Source organism: Ammodytes marinus (genome assembly GCF_949987685.1).
Source record: "Ammodytes marinus genome assembly, chromosome: 20".
In the NCBI taxonomy this organism is placed as follows: Eukaryota; Metazoa; Chordata; class Actinopteri; order Uranoscopiformes; family Ammodytidae; genus Ammodytes; species Ammodytes marinus.
This window is the reverse complement of record NC_137224.1, coordinates 9,189,299-9,211,686: the sequence shown is the minus strand read 5'-3', so window position 1 is coordinate 9,211,686 and position 22,388 is coordinate 9,189,299. Positions and strand designations below refer to the sequence as shown.

Below are 22,388 nucleotides of genomic sequence, written 5' to 3'. Positions count from 1 at the left end.
GAGTTATCATTCTCTCTGGAAAGACAGGAAGTGTGGCTGTCCAAAGCACAACTGCTGCACCTGCCACAGTGGCAGCCAACAGTGCTGATCACTCACTAACAAACAAAAGCTCTACTTTCTGACATCCACAAAACTTTCATTATCAAAATGTCCCTGTATAAAAGAAAAACATGTTTACATTAAACTACCTGGGTGTGTTAGTGGCTGTGATTTAAGGGGAAATGCAAACAAATATGCATTTTTTCAGTCAAAACATCCATTCATGGGAAAGGGGGAGGGCTTTTAACACTGAGGATGTTTTCAGGATGGATGAGAGAAGAAAAGCAGGGTCTGTTTGTCTTTCTGTCATGAGTATGTCAAGGGAAGAAGAGCTGGTGAAAATAGGAAAAGGACCGACGGAGGGTTACTTACAACGAGATGTGCCGGTGATGGGGACCTGGCATCTTTAAGTGCTTGTCTACTTTGAAGACCTCCTTGTTGAACATCTAGCAGGGGCCATTTCATCTGTAGGTACTGAATGGCAGAAAGGAAACAGAAAGGAAAGAAATAAACAAAACATGTTAACAATGCAGAAATCAAAAACCAAAATAAACAAATTTAAACACAAGACAGAAAATAGGAAACAACATTCCTTGACACGTGTATGTGTGTGAACGCTCAAAAACAAAAAGGCGAATGGTATCATGGTATTTTTTTTATCAAGCATGTATCTAACAGTCCGGCAGGTGTGCACACATCAGCTGGGTGAACCAATATACAAATGTTTTGGGAAATGTACTGCACAAAACTGTTCTATTTGGAGCCAGTGAGCATGAATTTTAAAACAGAAGCATTGTCCTAAAGTGTTTTGTAAAGTGAGCCAAGCTGAATGGGGGACTTTGGACTTAGGGGGGAGTGCAGAGGTTAGGGGTAGACTGTACACAGTGCATGCCTTTAAGATGACCTAATGTAATAAATGTGACTATTGTCAGACTTTTATTGGAACCCATAAAGAGGTTAAAACATGGCGTCTCACCACGCTCCTCTAAACCTCCTGACTGCTCCCATAAATGATTGACTTGGCCTCTATCAGAAGTCTCCCACCCTCTCCCTCTCCCTCTCTCTCTCTCACACACACACAAGCAGAAAAACAGATAAGCAAAACAAGGATCATGAGAAACATCTGTCTCTGTGTTATAATCTTGGTGGAGTCCTTTTAATTTGATGACTATTTAAAGTGCTGTGTTGACTATTCTACTTAAAATGTTCTACCTAGTTCCTCATTATGCACTGGGCCGGGAAAGCTCTTGGCCTCATCTAAATACATTTGATCATAACAACATTTAGCAAATGTCCAAATTGTGTGTAAAAGAAAAAAAACTATTCTGTTGCCCTACAGCAGATTCTCTGTAGATTTGTCGGCCATTGACTGGGTCCAAGGCCTTGGTGTCAACTTAGGGGATAACATTTGCTTGTCTTTTCATGCAATGATGCATCATGTAAAATGCCATTACTGACATAGACCATAATAGGTTAACACACTGAAATGACAAAATCCTAATTGAGGCAATAAAGCAGGTTTGTCAATAGAAGCCCAATGAAAGAACAGGGGCAATCATTGGCTTGTAATGATTACTAACAACGATTAACAGGGCTATTTTAAAACCTTGGTGCCTCAGATACTTCACTAGGTATCCCAAAAGCAGAGTATTTAAAATCGGCACGGAAACTCCATATATTGATATGATCTGTGCCATCACATACGAGATATCGCCCTACAGACAGTCCGACAAGTCAGCTTGGACTTGGACCTGGGTCTATGACGCCATTCGGACATAAACTTTCAACATGATCAAGAATTCTAAACACTGGAGTGCATTTCTTTTCACCGTCTGATAGCCACATGTTTGGAGTTTGTTGCTTCACTTCAAGATGCTATCATGAAGTAAAGTCAATCCTATTCAATTATATTTCATTAGTGATTGAGATCATGCGCTTCTTTGCAATAATGACATAAGACCTAAGAGGTTCATGCAATCCATTTTCATTTCATTATTATCTCAGCATCATTATTGGCTCAGTGCCTCGGAAAAGATTAAGGCACTTGGTCACAAAACGTTAAAGCATTGTTGTTTCACATATTATAAATTCAGTGCAACGATTGGCCAGTCACCTAACACAGTCTATGAATTAAGGCATGGCTCTGTGGTAAGAGTCGAACAGTTGTATGGTGATGCAGGTACATTAGATTCAATTTTATTTGTGCTGCCATCCAGTAAATGTGACTGCAAGTGAGTATGCATGTCTGAATGTGTGTGTGTGTTCTATATGTGTGTCAGAGCTGGCCAGAGAGTGAGTGTGTCACGACCCTTCCTGAGACTGTGTCTAAATCAGTGGTAATTAGCGAGGAGTTCACTGTGGGGTGCCTGCCAGTGGTAGACGCTGGAGGGAGTTATTGACTCCATGTCCTCAGTTACAGCCCTTGCAAGGAAAAAAAACAGTTCGCTGCCTGGTCTTTCTCCGCCACTACAACTCATTTATGACCTGAAGACGGCTTTTACTGCAAAAAAAAATGCGTTTGTTTATGCTTGTTTGTATGTCCTGAGAGTGGAAAAAGGAAAGGTTGTAAAAACTCCACAGTTGAGGTCTTGTGGTTTTTTTATGGACCCCCCACACTGGATATTAATTGCCATGAAGGGGGGAGAGGAGAATGATGGGGGGGGGGGCTGTCGTAACAGTAAAAGGAGGAAGAGAGTGACGGGGCTGCTGTCATCTATGGGGTAATTCAAGACAGTGTCCATTGGTGCCAGGGGGCTAGATGACATGGAAATGCTGGAGAGAAGGTGCGTAAATTGTGAATCCAGTCATGGGAAAGTCCTACAATCGCTTAGGCACACATACAAAAAAAATTAAACACAGCTGCAGCCGGACAACGGGTTGAGAAAGAGGACATTCTGAGTAGGTGGGTTAGGAGAGTGAAGGTGACATCCCTGAGTGTGTTAAGGTGGTAGGGAGACACTGAAATACTACAGAGAGAGGGAGGGTGCCACAGCACATGCCCTGACAAGTGGCTCCACTTCACTCCTGCTATTGCAAATGTTCTCACACACTAATCTCTCCTGCAGGTTTTACAAGCATGCCAAGGAAAACGGAGCCCTGGCAAGCACCAGGCTTTCAGACCACCCCTTTCTTGGCCTCTTTCTTTTCTCTCCACCCACCCGCCTGCCCTGCTAACGGACGCACTGCCTGGGCTTGAGTAGGCCACGAACTCTGACCCCTCTTTGCTGCTCCAAGCCCCTCCCTGTTACCCACTCTGCGACCTGAAAGCTCTCCTGCTATGAGGGGCCCCCCGGGTAACTCAAGAGCCATTCCAATGTGACAAATTGCTCCGGAGTTCCAGGATAACTCTCTCCTCTCCTCTGTCTCTCTTCCTGCCCTCCCCCCCACACACACAAACACTGGGCAGCCCCCCCACCCTGTGAGAGCCACCCAGTGGTTGTGCTCCAGCTCCGGATTGTGCAGCAGACGGCTTCTCCTTCTCTCCTCTCCCTTTCAGCCTCCCCAGCCCACCCCACCCCACCCCCATTCTCTTCCCCTACCCTGTGCCCCTCCTCACCCAACCAGCCCCACAATGGGAGCTGAATGACTCAATTGTCTCTGATGAAGTGAAAGACAAGGGAGTCCTCTAAATCCTTACAGAGGGATGAACTCACTCTCACTGTCCCGATTTCCCTGGATTTCCTTGTCCTCCACTGCTTTCCCAAGGACAAGAAGGGGGTTAGTAGTGGGGGTCTGGGAGTATATTGCAAGGTCTATAACTAACTATAATGATTTTTAATTTCATTATTAATCATTTTGTCTACTCTCTTTTTTTAACCATGTAGGCAATATCAGTCAGAAAATAGCTCAACGTGGCTATCAGAAGTTCCCAGTGGCCAAGGTCCCAGGGTAATGTTTTCCAAATGCTTGTTTTGTCTTACCAACTGGCCAAAACAAAACTATATCCATTGAAATAATTAGTACCAATACAATTTAGCACATTGGCTTGATGAGTGATTGATTCTCTATTGATCAATTAATCTGTAACTTGTTTCAGCACAGTGTTTTTTTAAATGTACTATAATCAAACAGGTGCTTTCTACTTAGACACTGGACCACTCACCAATATGTGAGTGACTGCTGTTGCACCAAGGTTTGGCATGCAATGTGCCACAGAATGTTAACCCAGATCCACACCGACTGTCATCACAGTGAAAACAAGCTGGGGCCCATGTCCCAGTGTCACCGCTCATGGCAGAGGGGAAAGTAGGCTGGAGACTAATGTCGGGGCATCCTGAGTGCCCACACATCATCTTCACATGTCTACACTCCGGCTTCCACCGCTGTTGTTCCTATATCAACAAGCTGGCACGGAAGCAATCTGGCCCCTAAAACACTTCCTGGTAGGGAGCAATGCTAGACTCTGATCCTCCTAAAAATACACTTTTTTCCCCTCCACATCCTATCAAACATTGACCAAAAATCAATATGTGCTATTGACAAAGAATAAGGGAGGTCTTACTCATATTTTTTTTGTGTGAATGACAGACATGGAAAGTGCAGGATTTTTCAGCCTGTGTCTGGTCAACAACCGGCTTTTTTCCCATCAAACCCCCCCCCCCCCCCCCCCCCCCCATCTGATGCTTTTATCACATGCAGCCTCGCGGCTGGAGCAGCAGCCACAACATGGCTTGTTCCTTTTGTTTTGGATTAAGAGCAGAGAGCTTCAGACCAATCAAAAAAACAGAGCTCTTTATGTGCCAATGTGGCTCGCAAACACTGGCCCGATCCGCCAGCAGGGAACCATTGGGCAGATGATGACTACTGGGGCTCCATGAAGCATTTCCAGCCATGTGGGTAATGTTTGAAAGGATGGGAGACAAGCACAGACAGACAGATAGCAGCCTGGGTTTAAAGTCAGCATATGGATGCTGGGAGTTGCTCTAGAGAGTCCAGCAGATCTTCGACCCATCTGTGCCCACCTCGTATCGCAGACATGACATAGCTCTAGATAGGCGTCGCAGGCAGTGATTGCAGATAACACATGTACATTCACAGTGACTCCCCTGACATACTTAACATGCTTACTCACTCATTCACACCTGAGCAACAATGCTCACCCACATTTGAACATTGGTTGGTCGACAGACCCTGGAGCTCCTTAGGGAGAGAGCTCAGAGATGGGATTGACAGCTTGCAGATTACACCAATCAGACCGCAACTATAAAGAGCTTTATTTAAGTCTGAAATGATCAAGGCTAGTAAGAGGAGCCCATTCAAAGCTCGGCAAGTATACTGCACAGAGCTTAAAAGATTAGTCCATCCAGTTTGACTATAATTTTATCCCTTTAAAAACAAGAGCTGAGCATATTGTCTTGATCTGTTGAAGATATTGATGCCAATCTTTGTCCTCACTCACAAGTGCAAGAGAAGAAGCAAACACATGTATAAACACGCAATTTGTTGAGGAGGGGACAGACATTTTCTGTAACTGAAGGAATGAGAAGCTTTATGCAACACAGACCCTTTGAAATCCCTTTGGTTAAAGGAGAAAAATCGCCAGCCCACTCATCTACACGATACATTGTTTTGTTTGTTTGTGAATACAATACATTTCTGGAAGAATGGTTTTAATGATGAATGAATGAAAGTATCACGATTATTCCTCAACAAAACTGGAAGAAAGTTAGAGGGCCCATCATGGCTGCTTTGGTTCTACTAATACACATTTTATGAGTAAATATTAAAGACAAAACCCCACCTGCTCTGATAGCCAGAGGCATTTTGCAACCAGGAAAATAAAAGTGGAATGTGGGAAGGCCTGGGGTTTGTGTGCCCTGGGGCGGAAAGAGGTCCACTGGGCCCAAATGTACTCCAAAGCCAGAACCGCTTGGGGGTTCCACTGGCCCAACAGCACTAGGACTGCTGACCTGATCAAAAACCTCTCCTCCCAACCGCCTACCTCTATACCCTTTGCAGGCACCTCCAAGTTCCCCTTATCGCTATTTCTTGCAGAAAAACCTCAACCTGACTCATTCATATTGGCCCTTTTTCCACATGGGGAATTTGCAAGACCTCTCCTTCCTTTCAACCCATCTCCGACTTCACGTGCTCCGTAAAACGAGGCTGTAGAAACAGGCTTGTGAAACTAATATTGTTCATAAAATCTCAGAAAGTATTGCAGTCCTTGACAAAAGACGGGGAAAACAGAGAATTGCTTGTTTTTATCTTATCTGTACGTTCTTTTAGACTTATTTCAGTGACACGTAACTTTTATTTTCTTGACTTTTGCCTGTTCTGGAAGTAAGTATTGCTCTCTTAAACACTGGTTCGTGAGATAAGTATGACTTTGCTGTGACACTGTTTACTTTGTAAGTGTGGACAAATGTGCTGTTCAAACACCAGCTGATTGACCGAAAAGTTTCAAAGGATTGCATAAGACTTAGCTTAACTCGACGTCATTGTAAATGACGGTCACCCCTCAATTGGTCTCTCGAGGATAAATAAAAGTTAAATGAAAATGAAAAATTTAACTGATTGGATGATGATAGGGGCGATTGTGGCTCGGGTGGTTAAGCGGGTTGGCCAACGATCCAAGGGTTGGCGGTTCGATCCCCGCCCGGCCACCTGTGTCATGGTTGTTGTGTCCTTGGGCAAGACACTTCACCCACCTTGCCTTGTGTGAATGTGTATGATTGCTGTATGTTTGAGGTGGTGGTCGGAGGGGCCGTTGGCGCTGAATGGCAGCCACGCTTCCGTCAGTCTGTCCCAGGGCAGCTGTGGCTACTCTCGTAGTTTACTACCACCGGTATTACTGTGTGTGAACGAATTGAACCAGGAACCCTGTAAAGCGTCTTTGAGTGCCTAGGCAATAAAGCGCTATATAAAACCTATCAATTATTATTATTATAAACTATAGCAAATATTATAACTTATACCTTTATACAGTGTTCACAAAGTGTAAGGGTGACATGATTGCAGTCCAAAACACAGCTACTTCTCAACAAACCTCAGAAAGTAAACAACGTTCCATCTCTGACTTTTGTACCCACACCCCCATCCCACTGTCCCTCTCCTTGTGTCATTAAGAGTACCTCTTGGCTGCTCTATAAATATTGTGGCAGTGAGGGTGAAGGCCAGCAGGAGCCGGCTGGTCTTCCATCAGCCCCGCTAATGAACAGGCACACTGGCACCTTTAGCATCAGACTGTGCTGCAGAATGCCTCTGCTTTCAGGTGTTTCTCCTGCTTCACAGAGCTGCACTCACCGCTATTCTATTCGAGTGACACTACCTCTTTCTTTATTTTCTTTTGCTTGGACACAAATATAAATTGGGCTTTGGGTCGCTTTCATGGGCTTCCATAACCACTAGGGTGACAAAAATGAGCGGGTTACAGGTTGTGAGGCTGGAAGCTCTTGTTATTCCCATGAATAAATAGCTTCATTTAAAATCGTCTTACTTACTCCTATCAGGGTTGTAATTACAGTTACCTTATTACCAGAGGGGGATAAATGATCAATAATCTGTAGTCTGCTTTTCTGTGTTATGTAAGCATCTTGGATGAGTGGTGAAACATCTTCAAGGTTAAAACAGCACATCCAATTGCCTTTTACATGATGTTTGTAGATGTCATTTTACTGTATTTTTTCTTGTTTGTGGGCTACCACACATCCCTCCAAGTATCATTTGAATATGAAACTTACTCTTCTTAGATTATCGAGATCCATTTAAACATCTGGATATGGTCTTGCTTTTAATAATTTTAGTGCATTCTGATATTGTGTATAGAATGAGCTGTGTTATTAATGGTAGTCAGTAGAAGATCCACAGCACAGTGGAAGGAGGCTGATGGATTGAAATGTCAAAGATCAGGTCCTGGACCTTCCTGGTTGGAGTCTCGTACATAGTGACCTACTTAGAGGCTACATCGAGGTGAACAGGCACGCCTGCAGGCCTAGGTGTGTCTGAGCCACTTACGCAAGGCCAGGCCAGGGGAACGCAGGAGAAGAGGTTGGGCAACTCATACGCTCACTACATGCTTACCTTTGTTTGCAGGAAGCAGGGTCTGAGGATTGGAGGGGAGAGTTAAAAAGGTGAATGGCAGCTGAGCTCTGCTGAGGGAGAAAAGTAAGCTGATTGAGGCGCCTACATTCTGCTGGAGAACACTGTATTTGGTATTATGCTGGAGGAGAGCTGAACACTGCCCTTGATGTTGGGTGTCTGGTTTTGTTCTGCGCGAGTTCCCTATGAATTAGTTAAACGGTAGACTGAATATAAGGAAGCTATGAAACATGCCTCAGAGAGAGTGAATGTGTACACTCACAGGCTTCACAAAGACTTCCAATACTCTGAAAACACTACGCTCTACCACACAATTCCACCTACGCATATACTCATCAATCAGAAAGCATTACGTTCACACACAAACAAATACCAACAGGCAATTAATCTTCACAAAAGCATCATACGAAATCAACAAACATTCAGTCGGTTTTGTGTCTATTTCACACTTGCACATACACCTTGAAGCAGTTCAGCCTCCATATGCATGAGGCCTACTCCCTTGGCACACATAAAACCAGGAATTCTGAGGGTTTGAACTCAAAACTCAAATATGGTTTCAGGTTAAGGATATGTAACCAAACCAGCCATGCTATTTCATCAGCTTTAAGCCATCTTTGGGTTCAATTAGCTCTAACCTTACCTATTATTATTGTTGTTGTTACGAAACATGGTATTTAATATGAAAGTGTGTATGCACAGAAGGAGAAAAAAAAATTCCCACACAAGCAATTACATGCACACTCACGCAGTGGGGTACTGCCGCTTTGCCACGTTAGCTTAATGAATAAATAAATAGTAAGGGCTTGGTTATTGGAGCTCATTAAAATGGGAGATGCTTCTATGACAATAAGACCTGAGGAGGGTCAGGGGAGGAAGCTGTGTAGCTCGGGCCACAGCTGCCCCCCACACCCTCTTTCCCCCCCATAACCTGACCACATGCCCCCAGCACTCACCTCAAAATCACCTCTGTCAGCGATGCAACCCAACCACCTTACCCACTGCACCCCCACCTTTTCTGACACAGCACATGCATCTTTGTACACACACACACACACACACACACACACACAAACACAAACACACACACACACCTCTCATGGTTAATTACCACTTAGCTCAATCACATGGTGATCCGTCCATAAGAGCCCCCTCCTACCCTCCTCCCCCGCAACACAAACAGCAGCACACATGCCAATTATTGATGAATCTTTAATATGCCGTTTTACAAAGTCTCCATCACATTTCCTATCGCTGAGCGGGTGATAACTCTTCCAATAGGACAAGGAATATGAATAGAAAACAGCTTTGGCCCATAAAATATGGCATGCATAAGATTTAGAAGGAATAAATGAGCTTAATGTATTATCTTCGCAGTGTGGACATAAAGTGGCCTGAGCTATAAGATGGCTAACTTTTTTTTTCTCCACATGCCTTGCATCTCCAGCTAGCTCTGTACAGAAAACCCCCGCACAAAAATCCCACGCCGCGATAACATGTCAATAATGAGCTGAGGCCATCTATTGATCAGCTTAATTTTGCATCTATTAGCTAGGGAACGGCTTGCTCCGGGGGCGAGGGAAGCCAGGCGCTAACACGCACCGACAGGCTGGATGGAGATCATTACAACTGATGTTCACACACACGCTGTGATTGACATGGAGATAAGGCAGGGGAGAGCCCAGGCTCGCACGCCTCCCCGCACACTAAGCTAATGATACACCAAACGTGTGCTTGGTTGTGTGTACGGCGGTGTGTGTATGTGCGCGCATGCGGGAGCATGATAGAGAGCGTCTATCTAGAAAAAGAGTTGTCCAGAAAAAAAAGAGTAAAAGAGGAGAAGAAAAGCAGGCCACACGCCTTTGCTAATTGGCACAGTCAGACAGGGAAGCTCATAAAAGACGAAGAAGCATTTAGTGGAGCACCTCGGCTTTGTGGATCGCCTTATCAAGTCTGTATCATTTAAATACTGTCGACTGCAACACAGAAAAGTCTGCCTTTGACCTGGAATGCATGGCTTCATGTGATACATCCTTAATTTAGAGAGTTTTGCATTAGAAACTCAGTTTCATAATGAAAATCGTTTTTCCGGTGGCGTAGTGGATAGAGTGTGTACCATATTGGCTCTGGCCTTCGTTGCAGTCTTTGTGGGTTCAATTCCGACCCATGGACCTTTACTGCAGGTCAACCCCCTCTCTCTCTGTCTCAAAGTCTGTACTGTCAAATAAAGCTTGAAAATGTCAAAAAATTATCTAAAAAAAAACTGAACGATTGATTGAAAGCTCTTTGTGAGAGGGATCTTTCTTTTTAGAATCTTTGTTTTTTCACGAAGTGACATAGAGAGTAAGGATAGATCCATACGGAGAGTCTGTGCTGATTGGTCTATTGCCCTTATCCTCCTGCTATCCTATCCACCATCACTGCGGCAACGGGCCCGGCTTGGCATTGATGCAACCAGCTGCAATGTAGGATGCTGCATGTCATTCACACGGCGAGTGGAAGAGGCAGAGGAAGGGAAGGGCCAGGCACTGCAACTGCACCTTTTACCACCCCAAAAAAAGGAACGATGGAATTTGTGTGTACGCCACCTGTGTACATGAGTTTTTATGGGGAGGAGTTCTTGTTTTGTTCCAGATTCCAGGTTTATGGAGGTGAGGTCAGAGGCACCAAAAAGAAGAAGAATAAAAAACCCTCGGCTAAAAACTGTGTGTTTTTGTCAGCTGAGGGATGCAGCGAAGGGATCGAGGGAGCAACGGGAGGAGGGAGAGAGGGAGGGGGGGGGGGTTGGGTGTGGGGGGAGGAGAGAGGGAAAAAAGCCCTCAGCCAAGCCATCAAGTTGAACATTGAACTTCACAGTAGTAGCTGCCTTTCTATGCCTCTCCTTTTGATGTTACCTCCAAAGCAAAGGATCAAAGGCTTGGAGTGTGGCGTGGGGAAGTCCCAAGCTCTTAGCCTGCCAGCCTGTGATATATGCAAAAGTCTACGCCAAAAGAGAGAGTGGGGCAGAGAGAGAGAGACAGAAAGAGAGTGAGCTAGAGAGAGAGAGAGAGAGAGAGCTGGAAAGCAACAACAAAAAGAGAGGGAGAGAGAGCCGAAGCTTGCATGGAATGTGGCTTAATGGTATGTTTTGTGTCTAATGAATGACAAGCGGATGACGCAATCAGCCAGCTAGTTACAGTGTGACGTAGAGCAGGGGATAAAGTGCACACACATGAGTTTTAGGGAGTAGGCGTTTGATTCTCAGAGAGGGCCGGGCGTGAAGACAGGGGATGGGATGGGGAGGAGCAGGGGTTAGCTGGCAGTGTTTGTTGCTCTCCCAACTTCCCCCTCATCCCCCCTTTCCTCCCCCACCCTCAACCAACAACAGAGGACACCCCCCCCCCCCACCCTTCCCTTCCATATCGTAGCAACCCCCAGTGCCTCTCCCAACATCAAGGGGTTGAGAGGCTGTGTCGTCTCGACATAAATATACAGTGTGCCGTTAAAGTGAGGACTACAGTAAACACAGTGCACATGAAACCCTGGTTGTCTCTCTCGCCGGTGCACAAACACTCACACAGCACACACTCGGGTTGTGGGCTCAGCTGGGCCAAAGAGGGGAGCAGAGGTGTGCTAAACTTGACAAATCTCTATGAGACAAACACACACACACACATACACACACACACACACACACACACATGCACACCCTTTCCCCAAGGCTGTAGGATTAAGAGGTCCAGCTGGCTGACAGCAAGCCCTTCCTTCCCACGTATCCCGTCGATCTCACCCCCACCCAACCCAGCCCCCTCCCTTCACAGACACACACATAACTTCCAGCGCTCCACAGCCCCTCCCACACCTCCACCACCCCTCCCAGGTCTGCCAGCCATCCAGCTCACCGAGTATGCCAGGAGGACACACCTGAATTTGACATCGATCGGCCCTGAGCCCATTTTTCCCCCGTCTCCCTCCCCCCGTGCATGTTCAACCAACGGGGGAAAGATAGACTCCAGAGTATTCGGAGATACAGGAAATCCTTGAGGGGAATGCGGACGTTGGGGGGAAAGGGAGAAGAAATTAAGTGAGAGCCACCATGCCACTGAAGGCTACTTGTCATCGGCACTATCAATGTGGTTTGTCCATCCATCGAGGCCCTTTGGTTGTATTCTTCAAATTACAGATTCTTTGAAAGTCATGGCCTTGAGAGATGGCAGAAAAAGTAGGAAAAAATGAGGAGTTTAGAAGGGGGAGGGGTTTGAAGATAACGTATAATGAGGAGCGAGTGAAAGCGAGACAGTGAGAGTCAAGGAAGCGAAAGCTGGAGGTAGGAGGGAGAAATATAAACCTCAGTGAAATCCAACCCCCCTCGTTCCCCACTTCTCAACAGCTGCCAGGTCACTTTACGAAGGTCTGGATGAAAATATGCAGCAGGGTGTTGTTTGAGTGTTATATCATTTTGTCGACAGGGAAGTACTCTATGTGCACTTGAATGTGCAAGAAAATCACAGTTTGGTATTCCAGTACATGAGATGACAGAAAGTTAGGATTATGTTCTTTAAATTGGTTAAGCGTGTTAGCATGCATCCAAACCCGGAGGCAATGGAGATTCAAGAAACAAATCGGTCAACGCAGTAAGATGAACTTGAACTCAAAGGGTACTGGATTTGGGAGTCTAATTTCCTTAATTCAGCACGTCCTAAACATTTTACTACTCCGAAAGCTAAGACCAAAGAACTGAAACTGGGAGGAGTAATGTCATAAGATGAAATCTGTGGATGCTCTGTTGAGTCAGGGATTTTCAAGAACCGCATCTTGTAAATCAGCTTGGTACGGTACCATTGTTGTGTGATATAACCACAATACATACGTATTCTTAAAACTTCCTTGTTACCTTCAGTCAGAAGTGAGGGACAGGCCTCTTATGGATAAAAAGGCAGGGAATGATTAAGTTGAAGTTCGGGGTGAAGACCAAACAAGAGCGGCAACGGCGTGATCTTATTTCGGATGTGATCACAACCAAAGGATGCTAAAACCGTGCTTAGGACTGCCTTGTCCCAACGGATAACTAATGAGAACGGAGAAAAATCTATCAGCCGATTCACCATGATACCTCTGACAGAGACAGATCAGTACCACGGATTGGGCTGGGTGGGTGTGGAGAGAGAAGGAGAAAGATAAAAATAAAAAACAGACAGTGGTGCAAGGAAAGAATAAGAATTAGGGAATGAGAAATGAGAGAGAAGAGAGCGGGAGATAGAAGGGAGGGAAAGAAATTCACAATGATGACACGTAAGTGCAAAGAGCGATTAAGGATTTACTTTCAAAAGGACTCGCATTGATCTTTTTTGATAGACCTGCAATAAATCAAACCGGATTGACTCGCATGAGAACCAAGCCTAATCCTTTAGTCAGATCCAGGAGAACTCCAACCAAACCAGCTGTTAATTTAGGCTTTACAAGATAAAGCGGGAGAAATCCAACCTGATGTACCCTAGGGCAGGGGCTTACATCATCTCTGTAAAGCAATCAAGTTATTGCCAGTTTGGAGAGGTAATCAGAGCACATACTGAGAGAGGAGAGGGAGAGAAGGGAGGGATTTCTGGTAGGAGAAAGAGAGAGGGGAGGTGGAAAAAGAGAAATGGGAGACAAGAGATGTCTGAAGAGGTTAGAGGGATAACAGAAGAATAGGAATGTAAGAAACAACAGAAAAAGGGAATTGAGTCCACTTTAACAATGTTGTTCTATATGAAAGAGAAACTTTATTTTTCTGCATGCCGGGCAGATACACGGGTCTTCTGACTGCAACAATGAAACTAAACTTTGAAACAAGGAACATGTTTACACGCAGTACATCTCCAATTATCTCTGGAGGGCCAAGATGAAACAGAGAGGAGCTATCTAGCTGCAAACAGTAGCTCTCTGGGCTGACAGCAGGGAGTGGAGGCGGGCTTCAGCTTCCACCCCCCTCCCCCCCCCCCCCACACACACACCCCCTCCTCCACACCACCCTGTAATTTCCCTGGAGGCCGGCCTAGACCTCGTCCCCATCCCGAGCGGCCGGTGCCACCTCAACCGGGTGCTGCCAGCCGCACTGTGGCCACACCATAGCACAACCATAGTAATTCAAATGGTTATTTTTGTTTGGGGGAACAAGAGGCGATTTTTTCCCCCAAAGTTCTGGCCGGAAGCATTGAAAGACACCATCCAGCCCACACTGAGTAAACCATACTGATGTCTTTTTAAGTTGCGCATTCTGTTCTTGTGCTTGTGTGTATACTATATGTCTTCAGGATACAAAGGGGATTTTAGTTCCTCTTTTTAACTGGGTGTGTGACAATGGAGGCACAAAAGCTATAGCCTGAAAACCACACAAACATTGCCCCTAAGCACACAAAGACTCATTAGCTTGCCATCTCCCCTGTCTTTAATGTCCTGTTTACAACACAAAACAACCAGATCAGGAGTGAAATCCAATCACAGAGCTTTGCAGAGCCCTTCGCGTCGGACTCGCACGAGAGCTGAGGAGAAGCAGGCCTTGTAGTCTCTGGACACTGTCCAAGGAAAACCAAACCTCAGGAGTCAAAACAAAACCACATATAAAATCAGAGTTAAAACAGCAGCCTCTATGCAGCCTGTTGTGATCCCACCAGCGAGCACACACACACACACACACACACACACACACACACACACACACACACTCTTAGGCCCCTGTTCCTCTACCCTCTTCTGGTTACACTATATGCACACAGGGATCACTCCAACTTCAGCGGGGCTTCTCTCGCATTGCTAAATTGACTGAGACTTGGTGACTAGATGTATATGGATACACACACACACACGTAAAGGAGACTGCGACTTAAGCTCGACTCACATCAGCCTGCGCTATCTTTAGCAGCTGTGGTAAACTGTTAAAACCGCACAACAACCCCCCCCCCCCCCCCCCTCCCACACACACACACACACACACACACACACACACACACACACACACACACACACACACACACACACACACACACACACACACACACACACACACACACACACACACACACACACACACACACACACTTCAAATAAGATGGCCAGGCTATTTGGCAGTGGCTGCCTACTGGCACCTCCCTCCAAGGCCATAAGGTCACACGTTTAATTACACAGAAAGTAGTAATCTCACAGGACAGATGGCAAGCAGGCTGCTTCTCAATTACTTTATGCCCAATTGAATTATTACTGTTGTTATTTGCTAAATTATAGAACACAGAAAAGCAGCGCTGGATTTGTGCTACAAGTGGGAGGGGTGGGGGTTACAGGGTGGTGGCAGTGTTAGGACGGAAAGGCAAATGTGCCTCTTGCCAAGCAACTGTGACAGAGATCCAAAAGGCGTGAAGAATATAAGCGAATGACAGGGTTGGCTTTTGGGGGGGGGGGGGAAATTGGAAGTATAATAAGACTGTGATCAGTGCCAGAAAAAACATACCCTTATTTTCCCTTGAAACCAAAACTGGTATAGAACATTGGCCTATGTGTAAACAGTCGGCTCCCAGCAGCCCAGTTGAGGAAACCGCATGACAAGGCCAATTTCAAACGTGAAGAAAGTGTCCGTCTCTTAAAAGTGAGCCGAGGAAAAGAGTTGGGTTTCAAAAAAAAAATTCTCTCTCTTTAGGTTAACCAGTTGGTCATTGGGGAGCATCCCAGTGGGGATCCACTTCTTTCCTGAAAAAACCCCAGACTGCAAGTGTGAGTGGTCTCATCTCAGCATCCACCCCTGTTGATGCCTCACTCATCATTTCTTAGCTCCTCCTGCCAAAGGCTTCTGTGAACAATTAGAGGTCGACTTTCCCAGCGTTTCAGACCACAGCATCTTAATCTCTGGCCAGGGAGCTCCAACCAGTCGATCCAGTCAACCAAGAAACAAGATTCTCCTCAGGTCCAAGTCCCTTAGTTTTGCTATTTATGCATTGTTTACTGACTCTGTCTGCCTGTTTATGATTTAACACTACCACAGAGTTAAATGACAGCTAATGAAATGTACTGACTAGCCTCATTAACGTCAGATTTTAAATGATTTCAGTGAGATTATTTCTGAATGTTCGAGGCCTACCACTAGAGTTTCTTGTCATACCGTGGCACATTTCTTCTTGCACCTATGGGTGTCATATTGACAACAACTTTTATGTTGCATGCAAAGAGTGGCTAAATGTGTGCCATGTGAAACAAAACTTGACTACACAACGTACAGCTGAGGCCAAAGTTTACTTGTAAATGTACCAAAGCATAGGAGGATACTAGATTAAACATTGATTCCCCAGATTCAATACCCTTTTCAACCTAGCCACATAGTATGAAACTACACACAGTGGTAGAGAAAAGCATTTGCCCTACTCGTGACCGTAATAAGACTGGCAGCCCGCCATGAACTGGGAACAGTTGTGTAGGGAGGCACGTCTACTGATGTAAAATGATCTGTGGGAGCATATCGAAAACTTCCATGCGTTTTCTGGGGTATTTTTTTCTCTGAGTCAGGGTGAGGAATTGTGCTGGCCTATAAACGGCAGCCAGCAGTTGTTTTCCCATGAGAGCGGACGAGCATCTGGGAAGAAGCGAGAAGACGGATCGAGAGAAGATGATGACCAGATCTGCATTTTAACAGCACAGGACTTGCACAGATTGCAACCAGAATTATTACAAATCCTAGTGTAGAAAATGGGAGGAAAGCGGCCCATGGAAGTTCCCCTAGAAGGCTCAGAGGGCTTACAGTAATGGCTCCCAGGCACATCCACAACCCAACTATCCTGAGGAGACAAGGAAGGTTTCCTTTTTCGACTTTCCAGTTTAGCCCATGCTTTGCTAGGGAAAGAAGCTGCACCGCTGTTTACAACCACAATGTTCACAGTTGAATGGGCATTTTTACATGATGATTCTGCAACCAGTTGGTCGGCATTCCAAGTTCTTTGTTTGATTATCGACAAGAGCTATCTAATTACGTTTAAACTGCAACCAGGCATGAATAGATCTCATTACGACACATTATCAAACTAAAAGCATTTTATTGCTCTACTTGTCCATATAATTTGACAACAAATGTTAAATAGTGGAATATTTCTAACACTGAAGGCCGTTTACATGCCTCTAGTGGTTGTTGGTGACCACTAGTCAGTTTTTAAAGCATTTTCCTTTTTAAAACAACAGTGCTTAAAACTAAAATAACTGGTATTCACAGTTTATTTAAGTGCACAATAACATTTCTCTCTATTGCAAAGACAAGAGTGCAGGTAGTTTGTTCGATATACCCAGTGGCTGCAGAAAAGTGCATGCACAGGCGCATACAGCATGTTTCAGCCTTAAGCCCCAGGACTGCAGGAGGCCCGCCTATTTGATCCCCCATGGACAGGGAATTCTAGCTGATGCTCTCTCCCCAATTGCCCACACTTGACTGTGGGCCTTGCAGTCTTGCCCCAGCTGCTATACGGCAGGCATGAGCTGCAGCGCTGGCACCTGTCTTTGACAAACCTCAGCATTCACACTGACTCTGGTTTCCTGAGGCCGGCTGCCTGGCAGTCAGGTGACAAATGCTAACACTCTGCCTCCGACATAGACTGCGAAACACGCATGCATGCAGCAATCCAAATCTACAGAACCAAGAGGCACTTAAGCATGATCCCAACCACTTAAAAAGCATAGGCATCATGGTGAGAGAGGTCATCCCCTCTCATGTTCCTCTGTCTGATAGCAAAAACCCTGCCCTGATTCAGACTGTGGCTTGGAGCTGTAAACCAAAGCTTACCTCAACGCCTCTCACCCGCCCGGCTATGCTCTAACCACTGTTTTTGCATACCGCTCAGCTTGTGTAACCGTTGAGTGGTTTCGCTCCAGCGAGACAATGGCTGTGTAACAGACTAGGCATGCGAAGCCATCTTATGTCAGTGAATTCGAATAGTTGATTAACATGCCACTGTCCATGAGGTATACAATAAATGAAGACAGGAATGAGTTGAAGCTTTGAGCAGCTGAAGAGCTTTCATGAAAATAAAGTCAAAGACAAAGTAAGCAAATTACAACTACTTGATGACACTAAAACCAGAAATGAAGTTGCTCTATTGGGGCATTTAATTACTATTAGTGGTCACAGCATGGTCACAACTGCCAAATATAGAAAAAACAGTCATTTGACTTGCAGGATGCAGGTGTGACGACAGGTCCGGATTGAGCTCTCTCTATGGTGAAGCATGTTGGTACTCACTCTGCCGCCCAGCGGACCACGGCCACGTTTCCCCACCTCATTTGCAAAGCAATCCCGCTTTCCTCCCACTCTGTGCACTCAGTGCATCTTTTTGTCATTTCCATGTCCAGGCTCCATTTGTTTTGTCTGCTGAGATGGCAAATGGGGGGGGGGGTTTCCAGGTCTCAAGCACACTGCTCTGCATCCAAAGAGCATCTTTACATGAAGCACACCCACATCCACCCAACCCACTGAGCCAAAACACAGACTCACCTCTCCCCGCCTGACTAATGTGCCCTGACACTCGTACATCACCCGTAAATTGGCCAAATGAATTAACCACGGCCCCTGCTTAGCTTTACGGGCTTTAAATGGATTTTCCCCTCTCCAGGTCTGCCCAATAATTGCATTTATCCATCTTGTTGAAGCAGGGTTTACACACTCACGAAGATCATGCCAATCCCCGGATCCATTTTCCGCTCTGGTGGCAAGAGTGTGAGAGATTTGTCATTGGATCATAACATGTAATTCAAACAACAATTAGCTTGACGACTCCATCGTATGTCAATGTCTTACTCCTTGTTGGACAGGACATTGGTTAGAGCAATGAGGTGCCTTCTATCTCTTCATATGTCTGTATCTCTCTTTGTGTTGCCCTTATGTCTCGGCGTGATAAATTGAGCCTTGTAATACTTTTTTATCTATCATCCAAGCCTCCAGGTTAAAGCAGCAAACACCCACAGTAGGGAGGAAAGTAGTGGCTATCAGTCGTTCACTGTTTCATTGTTCACAAACACACATTCAGACAGAGAGCAGAGAGGCATGGTGAAGGCAGAGCTGTGAACACCGGCATCAGTGGGGGTCATCTCCACACTTGTGAATGTTTGAACAGAAGTGCATTAGACACTGGGGGGGCCCAAAGGACAATTCAGCTATGTAAACATGCAGCAACTTCCTTCCCTCAGCTCCTCCAGGCCTGCACTGAGACAAGCCACTGTTTAAACAGCACACACAGCATTCCTGTGCCTGGGCCCCGGCCAGCTGCTGCATCCTCACTGCAGGCCTGCCTGCCTGCCTGAGCAGAGACAGACACAGGCCTTACAACAGCAAGGGTCATCCACAGCAGACAAAGGGCTTTTATAGACATGCAAAACTGGACTCATCTATAAGAAATGCTCCAAATCTGTGCTGGCTACTTCTGCTAGTCCACGCTTACTTAACACGTTGGAGAGATTAGCTATTAGAGCTAAAATCATAACATCGCTAAAAAGGATCCCTCCTGAAATCTTAACCACTTGGCGCCACCCGTAATGACGAAGCTGGGAATTTATCTTTATTGATATTTCAAAAATGCAAAGTGTGGCAGCCAATAAAGATAAAAGAGGCAGTTAAGAGGAGATAAAGAGTGTCCTGGTTCTAAAGGGCATCGTGACGTGCATCATATGACACAAAGGCCACCCCCGCTGAGTGATGCCAGTCACCAATCTTAACTTTCATTATGACTAAATAGGTTTCAGATTCATGGCTTACATGCCAATAGATAGCAAGGTAAATTAACTGGGAATACATTTATGACACTCAAAATGTTTTATAGTATGCATGTATATTATACAAATACAAGACGTCATATCAATTATTTAACTTCTAAATAATGCTATGGTGTTTACAGCCAGCCAAATATGGCAGAACGCAATAAATCAAGACTGCATATATATATAAAAGAGATCCAAAAAGTTACAGGCCAGTATCTTCTTACTTGTTTATCCAGCAAAGACAAACTTTGGAATTTTGTGGTGTAAACTTGGGACTTTGACGGGCGTTCCTCCACCTAAGTAGCTTCCAACCCAAATAACAAATTAAATCTCTCACTCCAACAGTTTTGAAAAGGGACTGCCACAGGGGAACCTGTTGGAATAAGACCTGTGTGTCCCATTTGGAGTCAAGACCCATTAGAGAAACCAGGATGTAGAATAATCATCTTATGAGCATTCCCGTGCCAAAGTATGCAAACTCAAGTACAGGAACATGTGCATAGCCAATTTACATTTAATATTTAACACAGGGGGACACTCCATCAGCTGTCATTCAGCCTCTGGTTTTATTATAGGAAGACTATAAACATTACTTCCTCCTTGTGTTAATGCCTCCGCCGTGGACACCAACAATGCTGCCAACGACAGTGAACTGCGTGTCATTGTTACAATCCAACTGTAATTTCAGCATGACTAGATTATATTGTTTTCCAACTGTGCCACGTTCCCTCTTGCCTATCTGTTGGTCTGCCAGTTCACTTGATTCCCCTGTCCGTCAGTCTGCCAGTTCCTCCCTCCTGACTGGATGATGAAGGCCACTCATCTCACCTCGGGACAGTTGTCCAAACAAGACACTCCATTCACTCTGACCCTTGAAGGGAGGGAGGCTATTGACAATTCACTTAGAGCCATGAGTCAATCTGTTCACTTTTGGAATTGACCCTGAACACTGCGGACACGCCGACCTCTAAAGTGGTATGAATAAATAATACTAAGAACTGTGTGGGGGAGGGGATGATTTGAATTTTTTTAAGGTAAAATTGTGCTGAAACACAAATTATTTGAGTTTCAGTGCCATGCATGTTACATACATCATACACCATTACCTGCACATTGGTTGGCAATTCAATGCGTACGTGCTAAGCGCAGGCCATGTGTGGATGTGACAAGCTGTTCACATGAAATGTTATCTAGTGCTGTGCACAAGTTGACAGCTGTCTCTCTACAAGAGGCGTATTAATATTGTGGGTAAATAGGTTTGTAACAGCTGGTTTAGGAGCTAACATGGGAATTTACTCTTAATCTGTTTTCCACTGGAATTGGTTCATCAATTAAAAAAAAAAAGAAGCAGAAAGGAATCTAACGTTGTTCCACAGGGCACGCTAGTGTAAAGGGGTTACATTTTATTAGCCTTGTGCATTTTTAAGTAATCTTGCCAACATTTCCCCCCCAAATCCCACTATAATCCGCAGATTAGTAGATGAATTTATTTCTGTCAGCACTCTCAAACCTCCCTCACCTTTTCGCAGGCAGTTATGAATCCACCACCTTTAACGGCAAACAGGCAGACGATCACCTCATTAGTGAACTCTCTCGCTGCTTTCCAAACACACACACACCCAATCACACACACACACACACGCAATCACACACACACACACACACACACACACGCACACACACACACACACACTACTTGGAGCTTATCCTGCTACAATTAAAAGTTTAATTAGTAGATTAAAGATACATTGACTGGAGTTGTATCACCTTAAACTCCTCCATTATGTGTTTAGCACAAAGAAAGGAAAAGAGCCAACTTCCCATCTGAGCCATTTCGAACAGATTATCTGCATACAGAAAATTCCCTTGACTGCATTAAGACAGGAGATACAAAAACAAGACTGCTGGAAAAACAGAGTCTGCATAATATGCTGCATGTAGCCAAGCACATTTTTATTGAGTTCACATAATGCTATGCATATAACAGTATCGTTGGATATTATTAATCACATTTAATATCATGTTAGAAGAATTTAAATATTGCACATGAACATAGGAGCTTTAACTACCACACCAAAGATAATAATAAATACAATAATTTGCTTTGTTTGTTTTGTATTTTCTACCACTAATGTCTGAATATTCATGTAGCGCAAAATATAATTATAAAATGGATTTCAAAAAGATATTAGCATGAATGAGATTCTTCTTCTGTGGTATGTTCCAAAGCATTCTACCACATCCATAAAAGGCTGGTCTACCACAGGTGTTCACTGCACACTGGCACGGCTAGTCATTATCTAGCCAAACATGATCATTAAGAGCTGTGATGGCAGTGTGGCACCTCCTCCCTGCATGCATGCACGCAGGCACACACACACACACACACACACACACACACACACACGCTTAGAAAAATAAAACTCCAGTGGAGACTCAAGCACTCCCTATCAGTTGTTGTAAAAAAAAAAAAATGCGGGGGGGTGGGTGAAAGGGGAAGCTCCTTTCTCAACGAAAAGCATGTCAGCTCTGGTGCACTTTGACCCTTTCCAAAACACACTCCGCAATCCAAA

The 22,388-nt window shown here is 44.9% G+C and overlaps 1 protein-coding gene across 13 annotated transcripts in view; it reads right to left on the bottom strand.

Annotated features, from left to right (window-relative positions):
* Positions 1 to 22,388, bottom strand: part of tcf7l2 (transcription factor 7 like 2) — an 88,006-nt gene that overhangs the window by 57,154 nt on the left and 8,464 nt on the right. For all 13 annotated transcript variants that reach the window (XM_080049625.1, XM_080049633.1, XM_080049635.1 and 10 more), the window contains exon 4: positions 412 to 513. In XM_080049625.1, coding sequence (XP_079905751.1) covers positions 412 to 513 — 102 coding nt within the window. The remainder of the gene's footprint in view (positions 1 to 411; positions 514 to 22,388) is intronic.